A 20,263-nucleotide genomic window follows, 5' to 3' on the forward strand; every position below is an offset into this window, starting at 1 on the left:
GAACAGTCAAAGGCCCTCAGGAGAAATCGAAATCCCACAATTCCACGAGTGTATACGACACCAGGATTTAGAGGAGGTTTTAGATAAGAGGAGGGGGAAAGAAATGAGCTGGGCTACTGTAACTCCGCTTCTATCACTGCCTCCTCCAAAGCTCCACCCTTCCTCCTCCTTCCTCTCTCCTTCTTCGTCGACGTCTTCGATTCCAAGTGTTCGGGTTTTAACAACCAGTAGCATACACTTTTCTTCTACTTCGCCATTTTTGTCGTTAAGAAAGCAGCAGATATGCAGAGCAGCGGGGGAATACAAATTTCCCGACCCAATTCCCGAGTTCGCTGATTCCGTAAGTTTCTGTGTAATTTTACTCGTTAGTTTTCCCAAAAGATTTGATTTTTTATTCGATTTGTCGATTTTTCGGGTGCAGGAGACAGAAAAGTTGAGGACCCATCTCTTGAATAAGCTCTCCAAGAAAGAAACGTATGAAGACTCGGTTGAAGAAATCGTAGGGATCTGCACTGAGGTACATAAACCACTTTTGGATTTAAACTTGCCTTAATTTTCTTTTTAGGCTGTTTAATTTGCTTAATATATGTACATTACATCATTGCCTCGTTGGGTGGCTCGGCCCGGACTGGACTATTTCAATTAAATTAGACTAATGTTCTGGCCGCTGTTTGATGAACTTATTGAAATGCGCAACAACGGACCAAATCCCCGCCCCCCAAGCACCTTTTTGCAGTTGCATAGCTGCTAGGTGGGTTTAAGAAAAGTTCATCCAAAGCAAAATGCAGGATTTGCACGTTACAGTTTGTGGATAACAGAACCACTTTGTGACCGAGTTCTTAGGTTGCTTATAGAAATGTTCTTGCCCTGAACTATTGTCGTTAAGGAGCTTTGATTTTCGAAGCCACCTCTGTTGTATATGGACTTATATACTTTGTTTTCGATATCATATCTAGGGAAGAATCTTGTTGATTCGTAGAATACAAGGGCACTACACTGTTTTTCCCTATGATGAATCGTTCTTTGAACAGATATTCAGTACTTTCTTGCACACCGAGTATGGTGGTCCGGGGACACTCCTGGTAGTTCCGTTCATTGACATGGCCGATACCCTAAATGAACGGGGATTACCTGGAGGCCCCCAAGCAGCTCGTGCGGCAATCAAATGGGCACAAAATCATGTCGACAAGGACTGGAACGAATGGACTGGCGGTGATGAAAATTAACAGGAAGCTCAAGCTCATGTTATGCGAGGTTAGGTTATAGAGTTGGTCAAGCAGTTTCGATATCTGTTGTGCTTGTAAAACTTGATGGCAAGGGAAATTTGAACGTGTGTTAGTTTGCTTTTGTTGTAACATCATGCTGTGAAAATGTATTCCTGAGGTCTATCAATGAAGAGCTTTCCCTTCTGCCTTATGATCCCATGATCATCTTCTACTTGTTATTCGTTGTTGAAATTTTCGAGTTAGTTTTAGCTTTTTGTTTCGAATGATTTTTCCTAAGTACAAGGCTTAATCCAGTTTAATCGAAATCATCGTTCTCCGCAAATGAATTCACTCGCTGATTTGTTTTGCTCTGTAAGCATGGGTGTAGTTTTACATCGTAGTCAGGCGGGACATCTTCTGTGTTCTTATGGTGAAACTTCGGCCTATCTTGGGCAAACTCAACATAGCAACAGAGGCCTGGCTTTCGGGCTGATTCCGGAGCCGCTCTCACTTAATGTCGTGCAAGGAGTTGCAAGTAAATTTTTTTTAATCACTGGTTGTATACAATCATGTTTATCTTTGTCAACTAATGGAAGACTGATAGTTCGTTCTTTCTCTTGGACGAACTCACGGTAAAGGGTCTAAATAGACAGTTGTTATGCTTAAAAGACACTTAATCGATGTATATTTGTGAAATAAACAAGTTCGTTTTAGAAGGAAATCGTTATTGGCACTCCAAAATTCTCATTTTGCACTCCAAACTTTCTATATTTAGAAAGAAATTTACACTTGTAAGGAGTGCCAAATGAGATTTTAGGACTGCTAATAACAATTTCCCTTTCGAAAACCATCAAAATATTAATAAATGTCTCAAACTGCCTATGTGATTTCGGTGAACATAGAAGTAGACAGAGTATAAGTGTTGAGGAATAATTTGCCACTAGGGGTGGGTTCAAAAAACCGAAAACCGAAAAAAACCGAGAACCAAACCGAACCGAGACCGAAAAAAACCGAACCGAAAAAAAACCGAACCGAAAACTGTCAAACCGAACCGAACCGAATATGGCTGGTTCGGTTTCGGTTTTTGAGGTTCGAAAACCGAACCGAACCGAATATATATTTAATTATTTTTTTATAATATTTTAATTATAAAAAATAAAAAAATCTCTAAAGTTCTGGAGGCATGTGGGTTTGAACCCGTGCACTCCTGTTGAGAGGTTTCAACGAAACCAACATGGCAATTGGTATTGTTTTGTTATAGTTGTATAACTAAACTATTTATAAAGATATAAATCTATAGCCTTTTGTGCAATTAGAAATCAACAAAACCCTAGCCACTAGTAGTAGCAGCCAACCTTTTCTTTTTTCATTCCCCTCTTCTCTCTCTCTCTGCCCTGCGCCTCCAGACTCCCTTCTTGTCCAAATTTCTCCATTCTTCTCCATTCTTCTCCATTCTTCTCTCTCCGTTTCTCGATCTTCTCACTCCAGGGTAAGATCTCCAATCTCTCTTATTTATTTTGTCGATTTATGGGTTTTTTTAGAGTAAATTCCATGGAGGGAATCTGAAATTTTGGTGTAAATTTATGGGTTGTTGTTTTGTTTTGTATTGTAGATTTGTTTGATTTTTGTGTTGTGAGAGTCTCACCCATTTCTTTCCCTTTCTTTTTTTCTACCTTGATATCTATATTTGCTTATCCCCTTTTTTTGCAATTCTTTTCTTCATTTTTGCATACTCCTTTCTCAATTGACCTTTTTTGTTTGTTTTTGATAATTTTTTTTATGTCAATGTTGATTTTTAAATTCCGTTTGAAGTTCAATTTTTTTTCTGGGTAATGTTTCCAATTATTTTTGTAATCTTTATATTTTTCGGTGGATTTTTTGTGACTAAAGTTTTAATCTTTTCGTTTTGCAGTGGGCACTGAAGTTGGGTGGATGAAATCCTTTTCCTCCTCAGATCATAGGAACAAGAAACAATTGTTGCATGCCTCAAATCGTTACTGTTTCGACGAGGGTTAATGGAGAGAAAGGGTAAATTTGCAGCCGAATGCTGAAAAAAAATGTGCTTCAAGCTCCAGATATTAAAAAAAAAAAATCATGAAAAAACTGAAAAAAACCGAAACCGAACCGAAAAAAATCAAAACCGAAAAAAACCGAACCGAAAAAAACCGAAAAAAAATCGGACCGAACCGAACCGAACCGAAATTTCGGTTTGGTTTCGGTTTTAGCAAAAAACCGAACCGTTTCAAACCGAACCCAGCCCTATTTGCCACGATGTCCCACATCGGTTAGAAGAAGCGCACAAACCACTGGAGAGCCACTACATAGTGCTTCTCCAGCCAACTGTTTACTCATGGAGCTGTGCGGTGAGCACAAAGCGAACTATTCTTTCGCTTTTTACTAAAGAATACCGTGTGCGCACCACCAATAATAGCATACGCCTATTTTTTAAGGGTATTTCTATATTGAAGCGCCCTACAAATTAAAGTCTAATATTTGATAGTAAAATGTGACAAGTGCAATGTGGAAAGATACGAGGCTATAACCGGAGAATATCCGCGCCCTCGCAGCTGCCTATCTTTCTTCTTGAGATGCCCCGAACAGCCGTAACTGTTGATGATGCCGAATAGACAAGGACCAATGCTTTTACCGATGCAACATTTCGTAAGCAAAACATACGTGGATTATGGTTAGCTCTGGGGAAACTAATTACAAATCTGGTGGAGATCGATCCATAATCTCTTCCCTATCAATGAAACGCTCTAACAACTCTTTTTCTCGCAAAACTAAGCAATCTTCAGACTTGCCAAAGATGTCGTAGCGCCGCTTGGCAACATAATCATAAACCATCTCTCTCAGAGGAGTCGGGATCACCATGAAAGCACTCAAAGCAGAGTAAGGGAGAGGCAAGTACGACAAAACTTTCAGTGCAGCTGCAGAATCATATCAAATGAAATTTTGGAATTCAATTGTATACATAAACTGAAAACTTAAGACTATATTTTAAGAAGCTAATTACAGGGGGAAAATATGAGATGCAGGCCAACAGGAAAAGCAATTGCAATTGACATGATTGACATTCACGTAAATGTATAATATGTATGCATAAAATCTTCCCATGTTTAAAGTCTTGTTCCTTGAAAGCTGAGAGCAGAAAATTCGTCTAAATCAACAAGGCTTAGAACTAGTATTCTGTGGAGACATAGAACTAGTATTCTCGATCAACAAAGTTCGAAAATCCAATAAGTTTGTTGCTACTATTTACTATCAGAAAAAAAAACAGAAGAATTCCTAGAAGATTAAAGACACCATCCCAAGGGAGTCTTAATGCTATTAATAGATCCTTGGATTTGAAAAGATGGACTATGGCAAGGTTCCGACACGACTGGATTTTCTGTTACTAATACAAAACAACAACAACAACAACAACAACAACAAAGCCTTTTCCCACTAAGTGGAGTCGGCTATATGAATCCTAGAACGTCATTGCGCTCGGTTTTGTGTCATGTCCTCCGTTAGATCCAAGTACTCTAAGTCTTTTCTTAGAGTCTCTTCCAAAGTTTTCCTAGGTCTTCCTCTACCCCTTCGGCCCTGAACCTCTGTCCCGTAGTCACATCTTCGAACCGGAGCGTCAGTCGGCCTTCTTTGCACATGTCCAAATCACCGGAGCCGATTTTCTCTCATCTTTCCTACAATTTCGGCTACTCCTACTTTACCTCGGATATCCTCATTCCCAATCTTATCCTTTCTCGTGTGCCCACACATCCCACGAAGCATCCTCATCTCCGCTACACCCATTTTGTGTACGTGTTGATGCTTCACCACCCAACATTCTGTGCCATACAACATCGCTGGCCTTATTGCCGTCCTATAAAATTTTCCCTTGAGCTTCAGTGGCCTACGACGGTCACACAACACGCCGGATGCACTCTTTCCATCCAGCTCGTATTCTATGGTTGAGATCTCCATCTAATTCTCCGTTCTCTTGCAAGATAGATCCTAGGTAGCGAAAACGGTCGCTTTTTGTAATCTTCGCTAGATTGCTCCGATCATTAGTGTGGATAAGTATATAAATGGATAGAGATAGGAAAGCAAACACAAGATGTACGTGGTTCACCCAGATTGGCTACGTCCACGGAATAGAAGAGTTCTCATTAATTGTGAAGGGTTTACATAAGTACATAGGTTCAAGCTCTCCTTTAGTGAGTACAAGTGAATGATTTAGTACAAATGACATTAGGAAATATTGTGGGAGAATGATCTCGTAATCACGAAACTTCTAAGTATCGGGGTGTGGTGTCGTCTTGACTTGCCTTATCCGTCTCATAGGTAGATGTGGCATCTTCTCTGGAAGTACTCTTCCTCCATCCAGGGGTGGTATCTTTAACTGGTGGAGATGCACAAGGTAATGTATCAATTTCACTTGAAGCTTACTTGTAGTTTCAGGCTTGGTCAAGCGCGATACAAACCATGTAGTAGGAGTCCCCCAAGTCGCCGAGCTAGGGGGTCTGCTGAAAGAGGTGACAGACAAGGTAAGCAATCAGAGCTCCGACTGATTGTTCACCTTCTCCCCATCTTGCAGCAGCATGAAGGATAAAGAGAAGAAAAATGAGAAGAGATGATATGAGATACTTTTGCTTTTGAAGAAGTAACTTTCCACAGGCTTATTCTTGAACTGAGCTGGAGGGTTTTCTGGTTTCCTCCAGAGTATAAGGCCGACTGAAGAATTTGAGGGTCAAAACAAGTCCATCAAATCTAGAGTACGTTCCACCCTGCTGATATGGGATACTTTTGCTTTTGACAGAGTAATGGATGTATCGGCACGTGTGCTGTTACGCTTGTCTCCACATACTTCCTTGTATCCTTCGCACTTGCCCTATCTGTTCCTCAAGCAGATGCGGAATCTTCCCTGGAAACATAAGATGTTGAAGATGAGTACTCGAGAGCAATGCCAGGTAAGTAATCAGGTAAGGGGTTCCAGGCAGTCAGTTCCTGGCTGGAAGCTTGATTCCAAGTGCTAACTGATTGCTCTCTTTCTCCTTGTCTTGCAGGTAAAAACAAGGCCAAAAGAAAAGACAGGGAAAAAGCATGATATGGGATACTCTTGCTTTTAACCCTGATGATATGAGATATTCTTGCTCTAGTATAGCTTGTTTGCAGAGGTATTATCGGGGGGAAAGAAAGCTGAATATTTCGAAAGGCTTCGTTGGGAGTGCCCTCTCAGATATGATGAAGGGTTGAGCATTTTTGCAGGTCTGCCTGTCCGTTGGGGATGGAGGTCGACATATATAGGAGTCTCCCTAACAACAAGTAGTAATGCTATTCCTTTACCCTGCTTGGTCATAGCACGGTAGTGGGAGCTGCCAATTTCACATGTTTTAACTCTGTCAGAGCACTTTGAAAAAGTGGTCTGTGGTATCTGGCTCTCGAGATTCGGAGAACGATGCCTCTTCGATTTTTGAGAAAGCAATCATGCTGGGGGTCTGACTCTCGGGATTCGGAGAGCAGTGTCTCTTCGATTTTTGAGGAAGTAATCATGTTGGGAGTCTGGCTCTCGAGATTCGGAGGGCGGTGCCTCTTCGATTTTGGAGCAAGCAATCTTGTTGGGAGTGTTGTCTCGAATGTGAGTAAAGGTTGGGCATGTTTGCTAGTCTACCTTGCCACGAAGCACAAAGGTTGACACACAGGGACTTTCCAATTATCCAGCAATGGTACTGTTCCTTTACCCTCTCTTCGATTTTGAGAAAGTAGTCATGTTGGGAGTCTGGCTCTCGAGATTCGGAGGACGGTGCCTCTTCGATTTTGGAGCAAGCAATCTTGTTGGGAGTGTTTTCTCGAATGTGAGTAAAGGTTGGGCATGTTTGCTAGTCTACCTTGCCACAAAGCACAGAGGTTGACACACAGGGACTTTTCAATTATCCAGCAGTGGTACTGTTCCTTTACCCTTGTGGGTAATAATATGGTAGCTAGACCTTCAAAATTTATGTGTCTAAACTTTGTTAGTGTTGTTTCTTTGCTATTCTTTTACCTTTCTTGGTCAGAGCAATGTAGTGGGAGCTGCAAGCTTCACGTGCTCAACTTTGGCAGAGAACTTTGGCAAAGTTATCTGTGGTACCCATGAGCTATTGTTGCGTGTGGGAAGTGGGTGATTGAACAGTAAGATTCATGTGCTTTCTACTTCACCAGAAGTCTTCGACAGAATGCCCATAATTTCTGCAAAGCTGAGTGTGCGTGTGACAGGTGCTGACAAGGCTAGAAAAGTAGGTGCCTCTTCGATTTCTGAGATCGGCCCTCGTGGTCTCTGAGCAGCCCAGCTTTTGAGAAAGCGAGCGCCTCTTCGATTGATTCGGAGAACGATGCCTCATCGATTTTTGAGAAAGTAATCATGCTGGGGGTCTGGCTCTCGAGATTCGAGGAGCAGTGTCTCTTCGATTTTTGAGAAAGTAATCATGTTGGGAGTCTGGCTCTCGAGATTCGGAGGGCGGTGCCTCTTCGATTTTGGAGCAAGCAATCTTGTTGGGAGTGTTAAAATTGCTATTCTTTTACCCTTCTTGGTCAGAGCGATGTAGTGGGAGCTGCAAGCTTCACGTGCTCAACTTTGGCAGAGAACTTTGGCAAAGTTATCTGTGGTACCCATGAGCTATTGTTGCGTGTGGGAAGTGGGTGATTGAACAGTAAGATTCATGTGTTTTCTACTTCCCCAGAAGTCTTTGACAGAATGCCTATAATTTCCGCAAAGCTGAGTGTGCGTGTGACAGGTGCTGACAAGGCTGAAAAAGTAGGTGCCTCTTGGATTTCTGAGATCGGCCCTCGTGGTCTCTGGGTAGCCCAACTTTTGAGAAAGCGAGCGCCTTTTCGATTTCTGAGATCGGCCTTCGTGGTATTTGAGCAGCCCAACTTTTGAGAAAGCAAACGCCTCTTCGATTTCTGAGATCAACCCTCGTGATCTCTAAGCAGCCCAGCTTTTGAGAAAGCAAACGCCTCTTCGATTTCTGAGCAGGCGCCTCTTCGATTTCTGAAGCTCCGTCGAGTACAGATTTTTATAGGGGCTGGCATTAAGTTCCAAAGCACACTTGAATCTCCACCAGTAGAAGCTTCATTCTTGCACTTCTAAGATCTTGATTTGTCCGACCTCTTCTCTCTTCAACACCTTTGAAAATGTCTGGCCCCTCCGACCGTCGTTTTGACTTGAACCTTGTTGAAGAGGCAGCCCCGCCTTCTCCAGACAACATATGGCGCCCATCCTTCGTCTCCCCTACTGGTCCTCTTACCGTTGGGGATTCCGTGATGAAGAATGATATGACCGCTGCAGTGGTGGCCAAGAACCTTCTCACTCCCAAAGATAACAGACTACTTTCCAAACGGTCTGATGAGTTAGCTGTTAAGGATTCGCTGGCTCTCAGTGTTCAGTGTGCAGGTTCTGTGTCTAATATGGCCCAACGCCTATTTGCTCGAACCCGCCAAGTTGAATCATTGGCGGCTGAAGTGATGAGTCTCAAACAGGAGATTAGGGGGCTCAAGCATGAGAATAAACAGTTGCACCGGCTCGCACATGACTATGCTACAAACATGAAGAGGAAGCTTGACCAGATGAAGGAAACTGATGGTCAGGTTTTACTTGATCATCAGAGATTTGTGGGTTTGTTCCAAAGGCATTTATTGCCTTCGTCTTCTGGGGCTGTACCGCGTAATGAAGCTCCAAATGATCAACCTCTGATGCCTCCTCCTTCTAGGGTTCTGTCCAGTATTGAGGCTCCAAATGATCCCCCTCCGGTGCCTTCTCTTTCTGGGGCTCTACCGACTGCTGAGACTTCTCCTAAGCAACCTTTGTGAAGGCTCCCTCTTGTGTGTTTATTTTGACTCATGTATATGTACATATTTGTAGCTTATCGGGGATATCAATAAATAAGTTTTCCTTCATTTCAACGTATTGTGTTAAATACACCAAAGCCTTCTTCGCTAAGTTCTTTGAATTTTCTTTTGTTTAAGCTTGTAAGTTGAAGCTTTTTGAGTGGAGCATGTAGGTTGGGGTAGTGTTCCCTTAATTTCCCGAGTGAGGAAAACTTCTCGGTTGGAGACTTGGAAAATCCAAGTCACTGAGTGGGATCGGCTATATGAATCTTAGAACGCCATTGTGCTCGATCCTGTGTCATGTCCTTCGTTAGATCCAAGTACTCTAAGTCTTTTCTTAGAGTCTCTTCCAAAGTTTTCCTAGGTCTTCCTCTACCCCTTCGGCCCTGAACCTCTGTCCCATAGTCGCATCTTCTAATCGGAGCGTCAGTAGGCCTTCTTTGCACATGTCCAAACCACCGTAACCGATTTTCTCTCATCTTTCCTTCAATTTCGGCTACTCCTACTTTACCCCGGATATCCTCATTCCTAATCTTATCCTTTCTCGTGTGCCCACACATCCAACGAAGCATCCTCATCTCCGCTACACCCATTTTGTGTACGTGTTGATGTTTCACCGCCCAACATTCTGTGCCATACAGCATCGCCGGCCTTATTGCCGTCCTATAAAATTTTCCCTTGAGCTTCAGTGGCATACGGCGGTCACACAACACGCCAGATGCACTCTTCCACTTCATCCATCCAGCTTATATTCTATGGTTGAGATCTCCATCTAATTCTCCGTTCTTTTGCAAGATAGATCCTAGGTAACGAAAACGGTCGCTCTTTGGTATTTCTTGATCTCCGATCCTCACCCCTAACTCGTTTTGGCCTCCATTTGCACTGAACTTGCACTCCATATATTCTGTCTTTGATCGGCTTAGGCGAAGACCTTTAGATTCCAACACTTCTCTCCAAAGGTTAAGCTTTGCATTTACCCCTTCCTGAGTTTCATCTATCAACACTATATCGTCTGCGAAAAGCATACACCAAGGAATATCATCTTGAATATGTCCTGTTAACTCATCCATTACCAACGCAAAAAGGTAAGGACTTAAGGATGAGCCTTGATGTAATCCTACAGTTATGGGAAAGCTTTCAGTTTGTCCTTCATGAGTTCTTACAGCAGTCTTTGCTCCTTCATACATATCCTTTATAGCTTGGATATATGCTACTCGTACTCCTTTCTTCTCTAAAATCCTCCAAAGAATGTCTCTTGGGACCCTATCATACGCTTTTTCCAAATCTATAAAGACCATGTGTAAATCCTTTTTCCCATCTCTATATCTTTCCATCAATCTTCGTAAGAGATAGATTGCCTCCATGGTTGAGCGCCCTGGCATGAACCCGAATTGGTTGTCCGAAACCCGTGTCTCTTGCCTCAATCTATGCTCAATGACTCTCTCCCAGAGCTTCATTGTATGACTCATTAGCTTAATACCCCTATAGTTCATGCAATTTTGTACGTCGCCCTTATTCTTGTAGATAGGCACCAAAGTGCTCGTTCGCCACTCATTTGGCATCTTCTTCGTTTTCAAAATCCTATTGAAAAGGTCAGTGAGCCATGTTATACCTGTCTCTCCCAAAAGTTTCCACACTTCGATTGGTATATCGTCTGGGCCTATTGCTTTTTTATGCTTCATCTTTTTCAAAGCTACAACCACTTCTTCCTTCCGGATTCGACGATAAAAAGAGTAGTTTCTACACTCTTCTGAGTTACTCAACTCCCCTAAAGAAGCACTCATTTCATGTCCTTCATTGAAAAGATTATGAAAATAACCTCTCCATCTGTCTTTAACCGCGTTCTCTGTAGCAAGAACCTTTCCATCCTCATCCTTGATGCACCTCACTTGGTTTAGGTCCCTTGTCTTCTTTTCCCTTGCTCTAGATAGTTTATAGATATCCAACTCTCCTTCTTTGGTATCTAGTCGTTTATACATATCGTCGTAAGCCGCTAACTTAGCTTCTCTGACAGCTTTCTTCGCCTCTTGCTTCGCTTTTCTATACCTTTCACCATTTTCATCGGTCCTCTCCTTGTATAAGGCTTTACAACATTCCTTCTTAGCCTTCACCTTTGTTTGTACCTCCTCATTCCACCACCAAGATTCCTTTTGGTGTGGGGCAAAGCCCTTGGACTCTCCTAATACCTCTTTTGCTACTTTTCGGATACAACTAGCCATGGAATCCCACATTTGGCTAGCTTCCCCCTCTCTATCCCACACACATTGGGTGATTACCTTCTTTTTGAAAATGGCTTGTTTTTCTTCTTTTAGATTCCACCATCTAGTCCTTGGGCACTTCCAAGTCTTGTTCTTTTGTCTTACTCTTTTGATATGTACATCCATCACCAACAAGCGATGTTGATTAGCCACGCTCTCTCCTGGTATAACTTTGCAATCCTTACAAGTTATACGATCCCCTTTCCTCATTAGAAGAAAATCTATTTGTGTTTTTGACGACCCACTCTTGTAGGTGATCACATGTTCTTCTCTCTTCTTAAAGAAGGTGTTGGCTAAGAAGAGATCATATGCCATTGCAAAATCCAAGATAGCTTCCCCATCCTCGTTTCTCTCCCCAAAACCATGACCACCATGAAAACCTCCATAGTTGTCTGTCTCCCTGCCCACGTGTCCATTTAAATCTCCTCCTATAAATAACTTCTCCGTCTGAGCAATTCCTTGCACCAAGTCTCCAAGATCTTCCCAAAATTTCTCCTTCGAACTCGTATCCAACCCTACTTGAGGTGCGTACGCACTAATCACATTGATAAGTTCTTGTCCTATTACAATCTTGATTGCCATGATTCTATCTCCTACCCTCTTGACATCTACAACATCTTGTACCAAGGTCTTGTCCACGATGATGCCAACACCGTTTCTCGTTCTATTTGTGCCCGAATACCAAAGTTTAAACCCTGAGTTTTCTAGATCCTTTGCCTTACTACCAACCCACTTAGTTTCTTGTAGGCACATAATATTTATCCGTCTCCTCACCATAACTTCCACTACTTCCATAGATTTTCCCGTTAAGGTTCCTATATTCCACGTTCCTAAACGCATTTTGCTCTCTTGAACTCTACCCTTTTGTCCTAGCTTCTTCACCCTCCCCCGTCTAATAAGATCAAAGTACTTCTTTTGTGTGTCCCGGGTAAAGTTGATAGGAGCATATGCTCCCAAACAACTTTGAGTGGAGTCGTTCGAAAAGAAGTTTCTATGGCCCCCTTGCTCATTTAACACTGCATCCGGGTGCCGATGGAGATACAGCGACCCTTGCTCACTTATCACTGTGCTCGGGCCACACAGCGCGCCACTTACGGGTGACGCCCTAGCTTTAGCGCGATTTTGTTCTGGATTCATTTTCATAAGGATTCGACGTGATCATGGAGTGCCGGCTGTCGACTACCTGACGCCCTCCCCCTCCTCCTTTATCCGGGCTTGGGACCGGCCATGTAAGACATAGGCGGAGTTTCTGTTACTAATACAAAAAGGAAAAGAATAACATACAAGATGGACAGTTTAACATCACATATGTGTTTAAAGAAGAATAGCGAGAAACCAAAGTTTTCTAGCTAACTCCTAATATCTGGGAAGAGAAATTGTTCATTCTGTTTTAAACATAGCTGTACAGAATAAATCTACCAAATAGATAACCCATGATCCATACACTGGTCCGAGCCAAAGGAACTCCGTACAATCCAAAGTTTATAAACTGTAAATTCAATAGTACAAACCTAAGTTACTTAACTGGCCTTAGGCAGCATGTTTCCAATCTTGTGTCTATCTTCTCATATGATATACATTCTTTCATCATAATTTCCTTAATCAAGTTTATTTACCAAACAGCGTCGACAAATTATGACACAGCATTAAAACAGAGTTGCTTAAAAAACCAATCTAATGGATTCCCCATGTACAATCCAGAAACAACACTCAAAGAATATGGATGTCTAGTACGGGTTGTTTATGAAGATACTTCATAATCACTTGGCATTATTCCTCACTGCACCATATTAAGAAAACCAAGCATTTGCAAAAGGGTTTGTAGCTCAATTAGTTAGGAGCGCATACCCCTGCACTCGAGGTCTTCTGTTCAAATCCCCCTCCACGAATATCACTTGTGCGTATAAACAAAAAAGAAAACCAAGCCTTATTTGCTTCCTATCACTTTGCATTACCCAATTCTAGTTTGTTACTTCATAAACTCCGAGTTGGTAAACGGAACAATGAACTAATTTTTCAAACCCAGAACCAAAATGGAAAATTGCTAACTATTTGTAATACGCAATGCGATCATATGAATTCTAAAGCACAATTACAAAGTTCAAGAAAGCTGAAAGATTCTAACCAGTAGAGCCTTGGTGGTAAAGCCCGGGGCCTTCGACAAACAAGAATCGACGAAGAACGTCCTCCCGATCCAGACCACATAATCTCAGGTAAGGCTCAGCACTCTCCGATTGAACGCAACAGAATTTGATCTTCCTGTACTTGTCCGCTTTGATCACCCACTTCACCCCTGTTTTCAACAACATTTCAGACCAAACCCCAATTTCCCATTTCCGATCAAATTGAAAACCCTAGAAATTCATATCCCTCAAAACGCACAAGAAAAGAGAAAGGGGAAATGGGGTTTCTGAAATACCTCCATGGCAGAGATGGCAGACCCCATCGTATACCACGACGCCTGGCTGAAGGAGAGTGGGTTGCACGATCTTCGCCGCCGCGGAAGCAGTCGGGTTAGAGTAGACGGGCACGTCATCATCTTCATCTTCGCCCAGATCAGCGACGTTGGCGGCAGTGCTCGAAACGACGTCGCGGGGAGACGGTGAGTTGGAAGAAAATAGATATTTTAACGAAGGAGATGGAGAAGAAAGTGAAGCTCTTGCTTTTGTAAGTTTCGGCAGCAATCTGATCAGCCTTGCCGCCGTCATCTTTGGCTCTGGCTTTTTAGGGCTTTTAGCGGCGGCCCCGACTGTCGTTCAAAGTTTGTATTCCCACTCAACTGTGATGATGAATAAGAATAATTGTTTAAAACTAATTTATTCTCTTCTTTTTTTGTGTGAATATATTGTGTTAAAAAAAAAAACTAATTAAAATGATTTGAAAACTTTGAGTTTTAACGATAAAGATAAAATAAAGAGTAAATTAAATACTATATGTTTGACTTTTTTATGTAAAAATATGATTTTTCGTTAAAGTGAGCAGTACCGCAATCTTTTCGTTAAAACCCTTAAAAAAATTGCTTCTATAAATAAAAAAATTTGTTTGGTTCAATTTGAGTGCAACTCGACGGGTTGGACAAGTTGGATGGTAAACACAATCCTAACCTAATTTTAATATTTGGGTTTGGATTTGTCATTATCAACAAAAATGATGAAGCGTAGGAACATCCTGCACAGAAATTTTTTGCCTTTTTCGTTTTTAATGTATAAACCAAAATGTTGTACATACATTCTTTCTTTTGGTTATAATGGAAGAAAACTCGCTTAATTTTAAACCATTTGTCCACCTACCCACCCACCTCACCACTTGAATGATCCTCAAAAATTTATGTAGTATTGATTCCTGCCTCAGTAATTTGGGTTTTGTCTAGTTCAATCTATTAAATAGTCCGACTTTTTAAACAATCTTCACCGTTTGATTTCCTGGAGTCAACTTCGGTTACTGGTTAGCTATCTCCCTCCGAAGCCAAAGCAGCTTCTTTGGACCCATATTTTGCGAACGCGTCAGCGAGCACAGCCTTCTCCTCCGCCTTTAACCTACAGCACAAGAAACAATCTTGATGTAATTTACTAATTTTGTCCTTAAAAGACAAACCAGACTGAAAATTTTCAGTAAACATGCAGCTGAAGCTGATTACCTCTTGGAGGATCCGCCAGTAAGCTGCTTCTTCTTCTTAGGGGAGCTTTCTACTTTCCCTTTCATCAACTGTGCTCTCCTCCCATGTGTCCAGGGAAGAATCATCCAAGTCAGAAGCAGCTTTCTGATCTTCTTCCAATTCAGAAACAGTTAGTTGACGAGCATTATGGTTATCCGATGATTGTTTTATGGCGTCTTCCAGTTCTGGTCCATCAATCTCAACATCAGAGCCCTCATATTCATCAAGGATAGTCTCCTCCGATGTGTCCATGGAACAATTATCCGAGTCCAGAAACAATTAGTGGGAGAGCACTACGGTTATTCGTTGATTGTATTTTATCCAAATTCAGCGGCGGCGTATCTACCAGCTCACATTTTATCTGCTTTTGAATTTGACCAAATGTAACACTCTGCGAAGAAAACATCTCAACGAATCTGCCATGATAGAAAAACCAATCAACTCATATATAACAGAAAACCGGCATTGTAATAAAATTTAGACCACGATGCATACAACCAAGATTCAAAAGTAAATGCTGATATGCATATGCTTGATAGTATTCTCAACTCTCAACATTCATAATTAAAACCGTGCCCTATCTGGTATTTCACAACCACACATATCCACCACATAGCCCGAAAACTTCCGCATCTTGTCAGTCACTACCTTTCTTCATGTTTCTTTTTTTTAAAGAGACGATATTCTAAACTACTATATCCCAATGACGGGATTCAAACTCTATATCTACATTAAAGGGATTCAAACTTGGGTACAATTCAATGGTTGCATTCTCAAATTAGAATTCCATTTCATAAACCCTAAACCCACACATACCTAGTTCTAGTTGCATCGTTCTCCGTCTTGAAATGAACGAAAGCAAAACCCCTACAAATGGGGTCCTTAGTTTTGTTTCCGGAGACCGCAGGGTTTATACTAACCAAACCGGAGACTCCCAACCCGCTACTTCTCCGGGCGTGGACGGCAAGAAAACCGCGATGCGCGTGGTGGGTTTGTCGAAAGAAGCTGGTTTTGAAAATGGCGGTGTGGAGGGAAGCAGTTGAAGAAGATGGTGCGGGAAGACGAAACCCAATCGGGATTTGTGTCGTGGGAATGAGAGGGCGGCAGCGAGAAGGGATTTGGAAGTGCACGGAGGTGGAAACCTGCCGGTGCTTATCATCTTTACCGCTCAGTCCCTTCTTCCTGTTCCTCTTTGCTCTCCCTGCTACTGAGCAAATGGATTAGTTCATCAACCGCTTTGGTATTAGCCACATGTATAATTTAACAAATAAAATTGAGAAAAAATTGCCTCAAGGTTTCGTGGTGTAGTTGGTTATCACGTCAGTCTAACACACTGAAGGTCTCCGGTTCGAACCCGGGCGAAGCCATGAATTTTGAAACTAAATCAATTTTTTTGAGTTTCTTTTGAGGCTGTCTTCAGTTGGGCTGGGTTTAGAGCAAACGAATTATTTATTGGGTTTGGTTGCACTTTTTCATACGGTTCCCAACCAATTGATCCTTTTTTTTCAAGGTTTGTTTTTTTTTTGTTTTTTGACAAACGACATTGTTTGTAGATTAAATTGTTAGTTGATAGAAGGAAGGAGAATTAGTAAAGATCGAATTTGCACCAGAGTACATATGCATCATTACTTTCCTGCACTGTGATAAAACGTCATCTGCAAGCTTGTTAATGTCTAAGACGTTAAGGAAAATATTATTTTCTACCCCTCAGGCCTCGCAGTCTCTACCTTGTTTGGCAATATTTTCTATTCTCAAATTTATTTTTTTGATATGAACATAAGTCGACTCATCGGAGAATCAAAAGGCATTATTTAGTAGCAGTGTTTAAAATATCAGTATCAGTGGAAATATCAATAGGCAAATTTGTGAAAATATCAATGGATATATCGTATATCGATATCAATTGCCTTCGATGGAAATGCTGAAAATTTGCTCAAAAACATGGAAATTTATAATTATCTTTTAGGGAATGTTATATGAAGCCACAACACATGTGTGAATCAAGAATTAGTGATTAGACAATGTGTAAACAATAAGTATGTGATATGTGAGAAGAAAAACTTCCTTACAACAACAAGTAATAAAATAAAGCATTTCACTAGAAAGAATAAATTATAAATAACTTCATTAAAAAATTTGTCATAAAAGCAGCACAAGCTTTATTGAAGTAAGCTAATACCATAAAGAAATAAATTTAAAAAAATAAAGAATGCATAGGCTCATTGATATTTCCTGCAAACTTTTTGCAAATTGTCTACAAACACTAGATATTTCCCGAAAATATAACAAATATCGAGGAAATTGACTGATTTCCGGAAATATCGTGGATATGAGGTGAAGTTCCCCCTCTTTCCATATCATTCCCTGAATTTTTAGATATTTTCATGGAAATATTGAACATATACATGATATTTCAAACACTGTTTAGTACAAACAACACGAGTAAATTGTAGCAATGGTCCCTTAACTTTAATCAAATTGGAACAATGGACCCTCAACTAAAAATTCATTATGCTTGGTCCCTCAACTCATCAAAATGTGTAGCTATGGTCATTTTCGTCAACTTCGTTAGAATTTTGCCAAAATAAGTTATGTTGGAATGACTATTGCTACAATTTGGGTCCCTCAACTCCTCAAAATGTGTAGATATGGTCATTTTTGTCAACTTCGTCAGAATTTTGTGGAAATGAGTTATGTTGGAAGGACCATTGCTACAATTGGGTTAAAGTTGAGGGACCATTGCTCCAATTAGGTTAAAGTTGAAGGACCATTTCTCCAGTTGGATTAAAGTTGAGGGACCAATGGTAATGAATTTTTAGTTAAGGGATCATAGCTGCAAGTTTTGATGAGTTGAGGGACCAACAATAGTAATGAATTTTTAGTTAATGGATCATTGATATAATTTACTCAAACAACACGAAAGTCAACATCAAGCATGAACTTGGCAATAGAAAAAATAGAGCAAGATGCTCCCCCGGGGCTGAGGGTCATGGTTCCACCTTCCATTCCAAACATGTTTACTTGTTGGCATTAGGATTAGGTGAGTGACAGCTTTCCATCGCTCTCCAATCTTTAATTATCACTTGTTTGACGTTTTAGTTGAAACGTATGAATATGATTGATCATCCATATACTAAATATTGATAAATCATAATTAGAAGTCTAGTATTTTTGTTCTTTTCTATATACCAAATTATTAGTTTTTTATTTGAGAAATCAGTTAAAACGATCATAAATCAAATATGTTGTTGAACTGATCAAAATCAAATATAAATGACATATTGGTTGGATATGAATGGCATAGCAGTGAAATGTTGATGACATAACCATCACATATCAACGATATACTGAAAACTAATCGTTTCAAATGAAGCACTACTAGCTCTATAGTTTTTATCTGAAATCGGTAAAAAACGATGAGAAATCAAATTTCTATTGTTGACCTAATCATAATCAAATATAGACTACATATTGGTCGAATATGAATGACATAGAGGTGAAATATTGATGAAAATAACATTCACATATCAATGATGTATTGAAAACTAATCGTTTCAAATGAAGCTAGTTTTGATCTTTCTTATCCAATATCCACCAAGCAAGTTAACAACTAATTAGTTACTATAACACTACTAGCAATTTTCATTATTTAATTGTCTTCTATCAAACATGAGAAGAGTTGTAATCAAGGACAAGCCGGTTTTGTCAGTTGCATGACAAAGATGCAACTTGTGAATCCATTATTTTGGCGTATGGGGCTTTGACCCCATCAACTCAAATATAAATTAAAATAAATCAAGGTAACATAATTAATCTACTACCTAGTTCTAGCCACTTCACAAAGAAGACAGATTGTTAATCATGTTTGTTAATTTTGAGAGTCCTTATGGAATCATTTACTTATTGATACATATTCCCCAAAATCATGATTAGTTGCACTAGATTTTAGAATTAAGCAATGATCAAAATTCTTACAAACCTAGCTAATATTCCAAAACATATGGTTTTACGTAGGTAAGTCTGTTAAGTCAAATGGTTAAAATACTGTGCGCTTTCTTTAGTATCCTAGTAGGTTCATTTTTTTAATTTAGAATAAAATATCATCGGGTGAAAAAAAAGGACCAAAAGGTTCGAAGGGAAGTTTATTATGGGTCCTGTGTTTGAGAGTCTAAAGCTAAAAGCACAGCCACGAAAGGAACTGATACCAGAATTCAAAGGCACTAAAACAAACTCTTTTGATTTTTATTTGATTTGATCTAATTATTTAATTAATTTCAGCATCAATGGAGTCTATTCATCCAAAATCTAGCTTAGTCTTCAATCATTCTAACAAAAAAAAAAAATAAAGGAAAAATAAAGCCCTCTCTCCAATAATCTTTGTCTGAGAGTGGTAGATAATACAAGGCCGAAGCAGATAAAAGGGAGAAAAAAAATCAAAAGCAAAAAAACAGTGCTGAACCCACTTTGTGTTTAATTAACAATTTTAGGACATGTCATGGGGCAGCAGAGTTGGACATACACACAGAGCTAGCAGACTAGCAGTGGTACCTTTGAGGCTGTAACCTTTACCAAGTGCATAGAAGAAATAAGGTACACCAAGAGAACTCATCAGATTTTTTTTTTCTCATCCCAAACACGGCGATTCTTGATAATACTGATTTCATCGGGATGTATCTTCTTCTTTAACACTTGTTACGTAACGCATGTAACAAGCGTTATAGGAACTCATAGTCTTACTTTCAGAGTGAAGTCTTCTGACATTTTGGATCATACAATAAATTTGTATAACTGTTAAGCTGTACGTATAAGAAAAGTATTAAAAGGAAGAAAACAAGGGTTCAATTATTTTGGATAAAAGACAGATGAATTGAGCTGAATTTTTCAGGGAGGGTTGGGCCATGGAAAGTAGGGCTGTGAACTAGATATATACATCTACCTGCTACATATATGGGGCATGCATGCACAGCAGCGAGTTCACAAAAGTCTATAAAACTTCAAGTGGCCACCTAACATTCCGGTCACACACAGTGACCATTTTACAACCAGCTACTTGCTCAGTTCCTTTTTTCCTATATACATACATATATACATATAAGGAAATTAACGTGAAAATGTAAACGACGGTGGTACGTCATGATGATGGGGTTCGTGACTATGGTGATGCATAGTAGGGGGGATAATGTTAGCATTGACATTGGAAAAAGTCGATCGCGCGACATTGCTATTGCAAGTGCAGTACACATCCATGACACTGATGACAGCCAGTCCCCAAGCTTTTTGTTTTTTGTAATTAGCCT

The 20,263-nt window shown here is 40.3% G+C and overlaps 3 protein-coding genes, 2 non-coding genes and 1 pseudogene across 5 annotated transcripts; 3 read left to right on the forward strand and 3 right to left on the reverse strand.

Annotated features, from left to right (window-relative positions):
• Positions 1-22: 22 nt before the first annotated feature.
• On the forward strand, positions 23-1,416 carry LOC126597211 (protein PLASTID REDOX INSENSITIVE 2, chloroplastic-like). The gene is made up of 3 exons (XM_050263987.1): positions 23-340; positions 422-517; positions 1,032-1,416. The coding sequence occupies exons 1-3, from the start codon at positions 104-106 to the stop codon at positions 1,224-1,226; spliced, it is 528 nt and encodes a 175-aa protein (XP_050119944.1). The 5' UTR covers positions 23-103; the 3' UTR covers positions 1,227-1,416.
• Positions 1,417-3,497: 2,081 nt separating this feature from the next.
• On the reverse strand, positions 3,498-14,109 carry LOC126597210 (uncharacterized). Its single transcript, XM_050263986.1, has 3 exons — positions 13,731-14,109; positions 13,437-13,604; positions 3,498-4,135 (listed from the first exon to the last, which is right to left on the reverse strand). The coding sequence occupies exons 1-3, from the start codon at positions 14,017-14,019 to the stop codon at positions 3,912-3,914; spliced, it is 681 nt and encodes a 226-aa protein (XP_050119943.1). The 5' UTR covers positions 14,020-14,109; the 3' UTR covers positions 3,498-3,911.
• Positions 3,559-3,677, forward strand: LOC126598244 (U5 spliceosomal RNA). Its single transcript, XR_007614758.1, has one exon. It is a non-coding gene; the product is annotated as a U5 spliceosomal RNA (small nuclear RNA).
• On the reverse strand, positions 11,422-12,562 carry LOC126597209 (uncharacterized). The gene is made up of 2 exons (XM_050263985.1): positions 11,692-12,562; positions 11,422-11,653 (listed from the first exon to the last, which is right to left on the reverse strand). Exons 1-2 carry the CDS (start codon positions 12,452-12,454, stop codon positions 11,616-11,618), a joined length of 801 nt encoding a protein of 266 aa, XP_050119942.1. The 5' UTR covers positions 12,455-12,562; the 3' UTR covers positions 11,422-11,615.
• Positions 14,110-14,791: 682 nt separating the features above from the next.
• LOC126596797 (uncharacterized) lies at positions 14,792-16,334 on the reverse strand (annotated as a pseudogene).
• Positions 16,260-16,333, forward strand: TRNAV-AAC (transfer RNA valine (anticodon AAC)). Its single transcript has one exon. It is a non-coding gene; the product is annotated as a tRNA-Val (tRNA).
• Positions 16,335-20,263: the final 3,929 nt, after the last annotated feature.

This window comes from Malus sylvestris, chromosome 13 (assembly GCF_916048215.2).
Source record: "Malus sylvestris chromosome 13, drMalSylv7.2, whole genome shotgun sequence".
NCBI classification, from domain to species: Eukaryota; Viridiplantae; Streptophyta; class Magnoliopsida; order Rosales; family Rosaceae; genus Malus; species Malus sylvestris.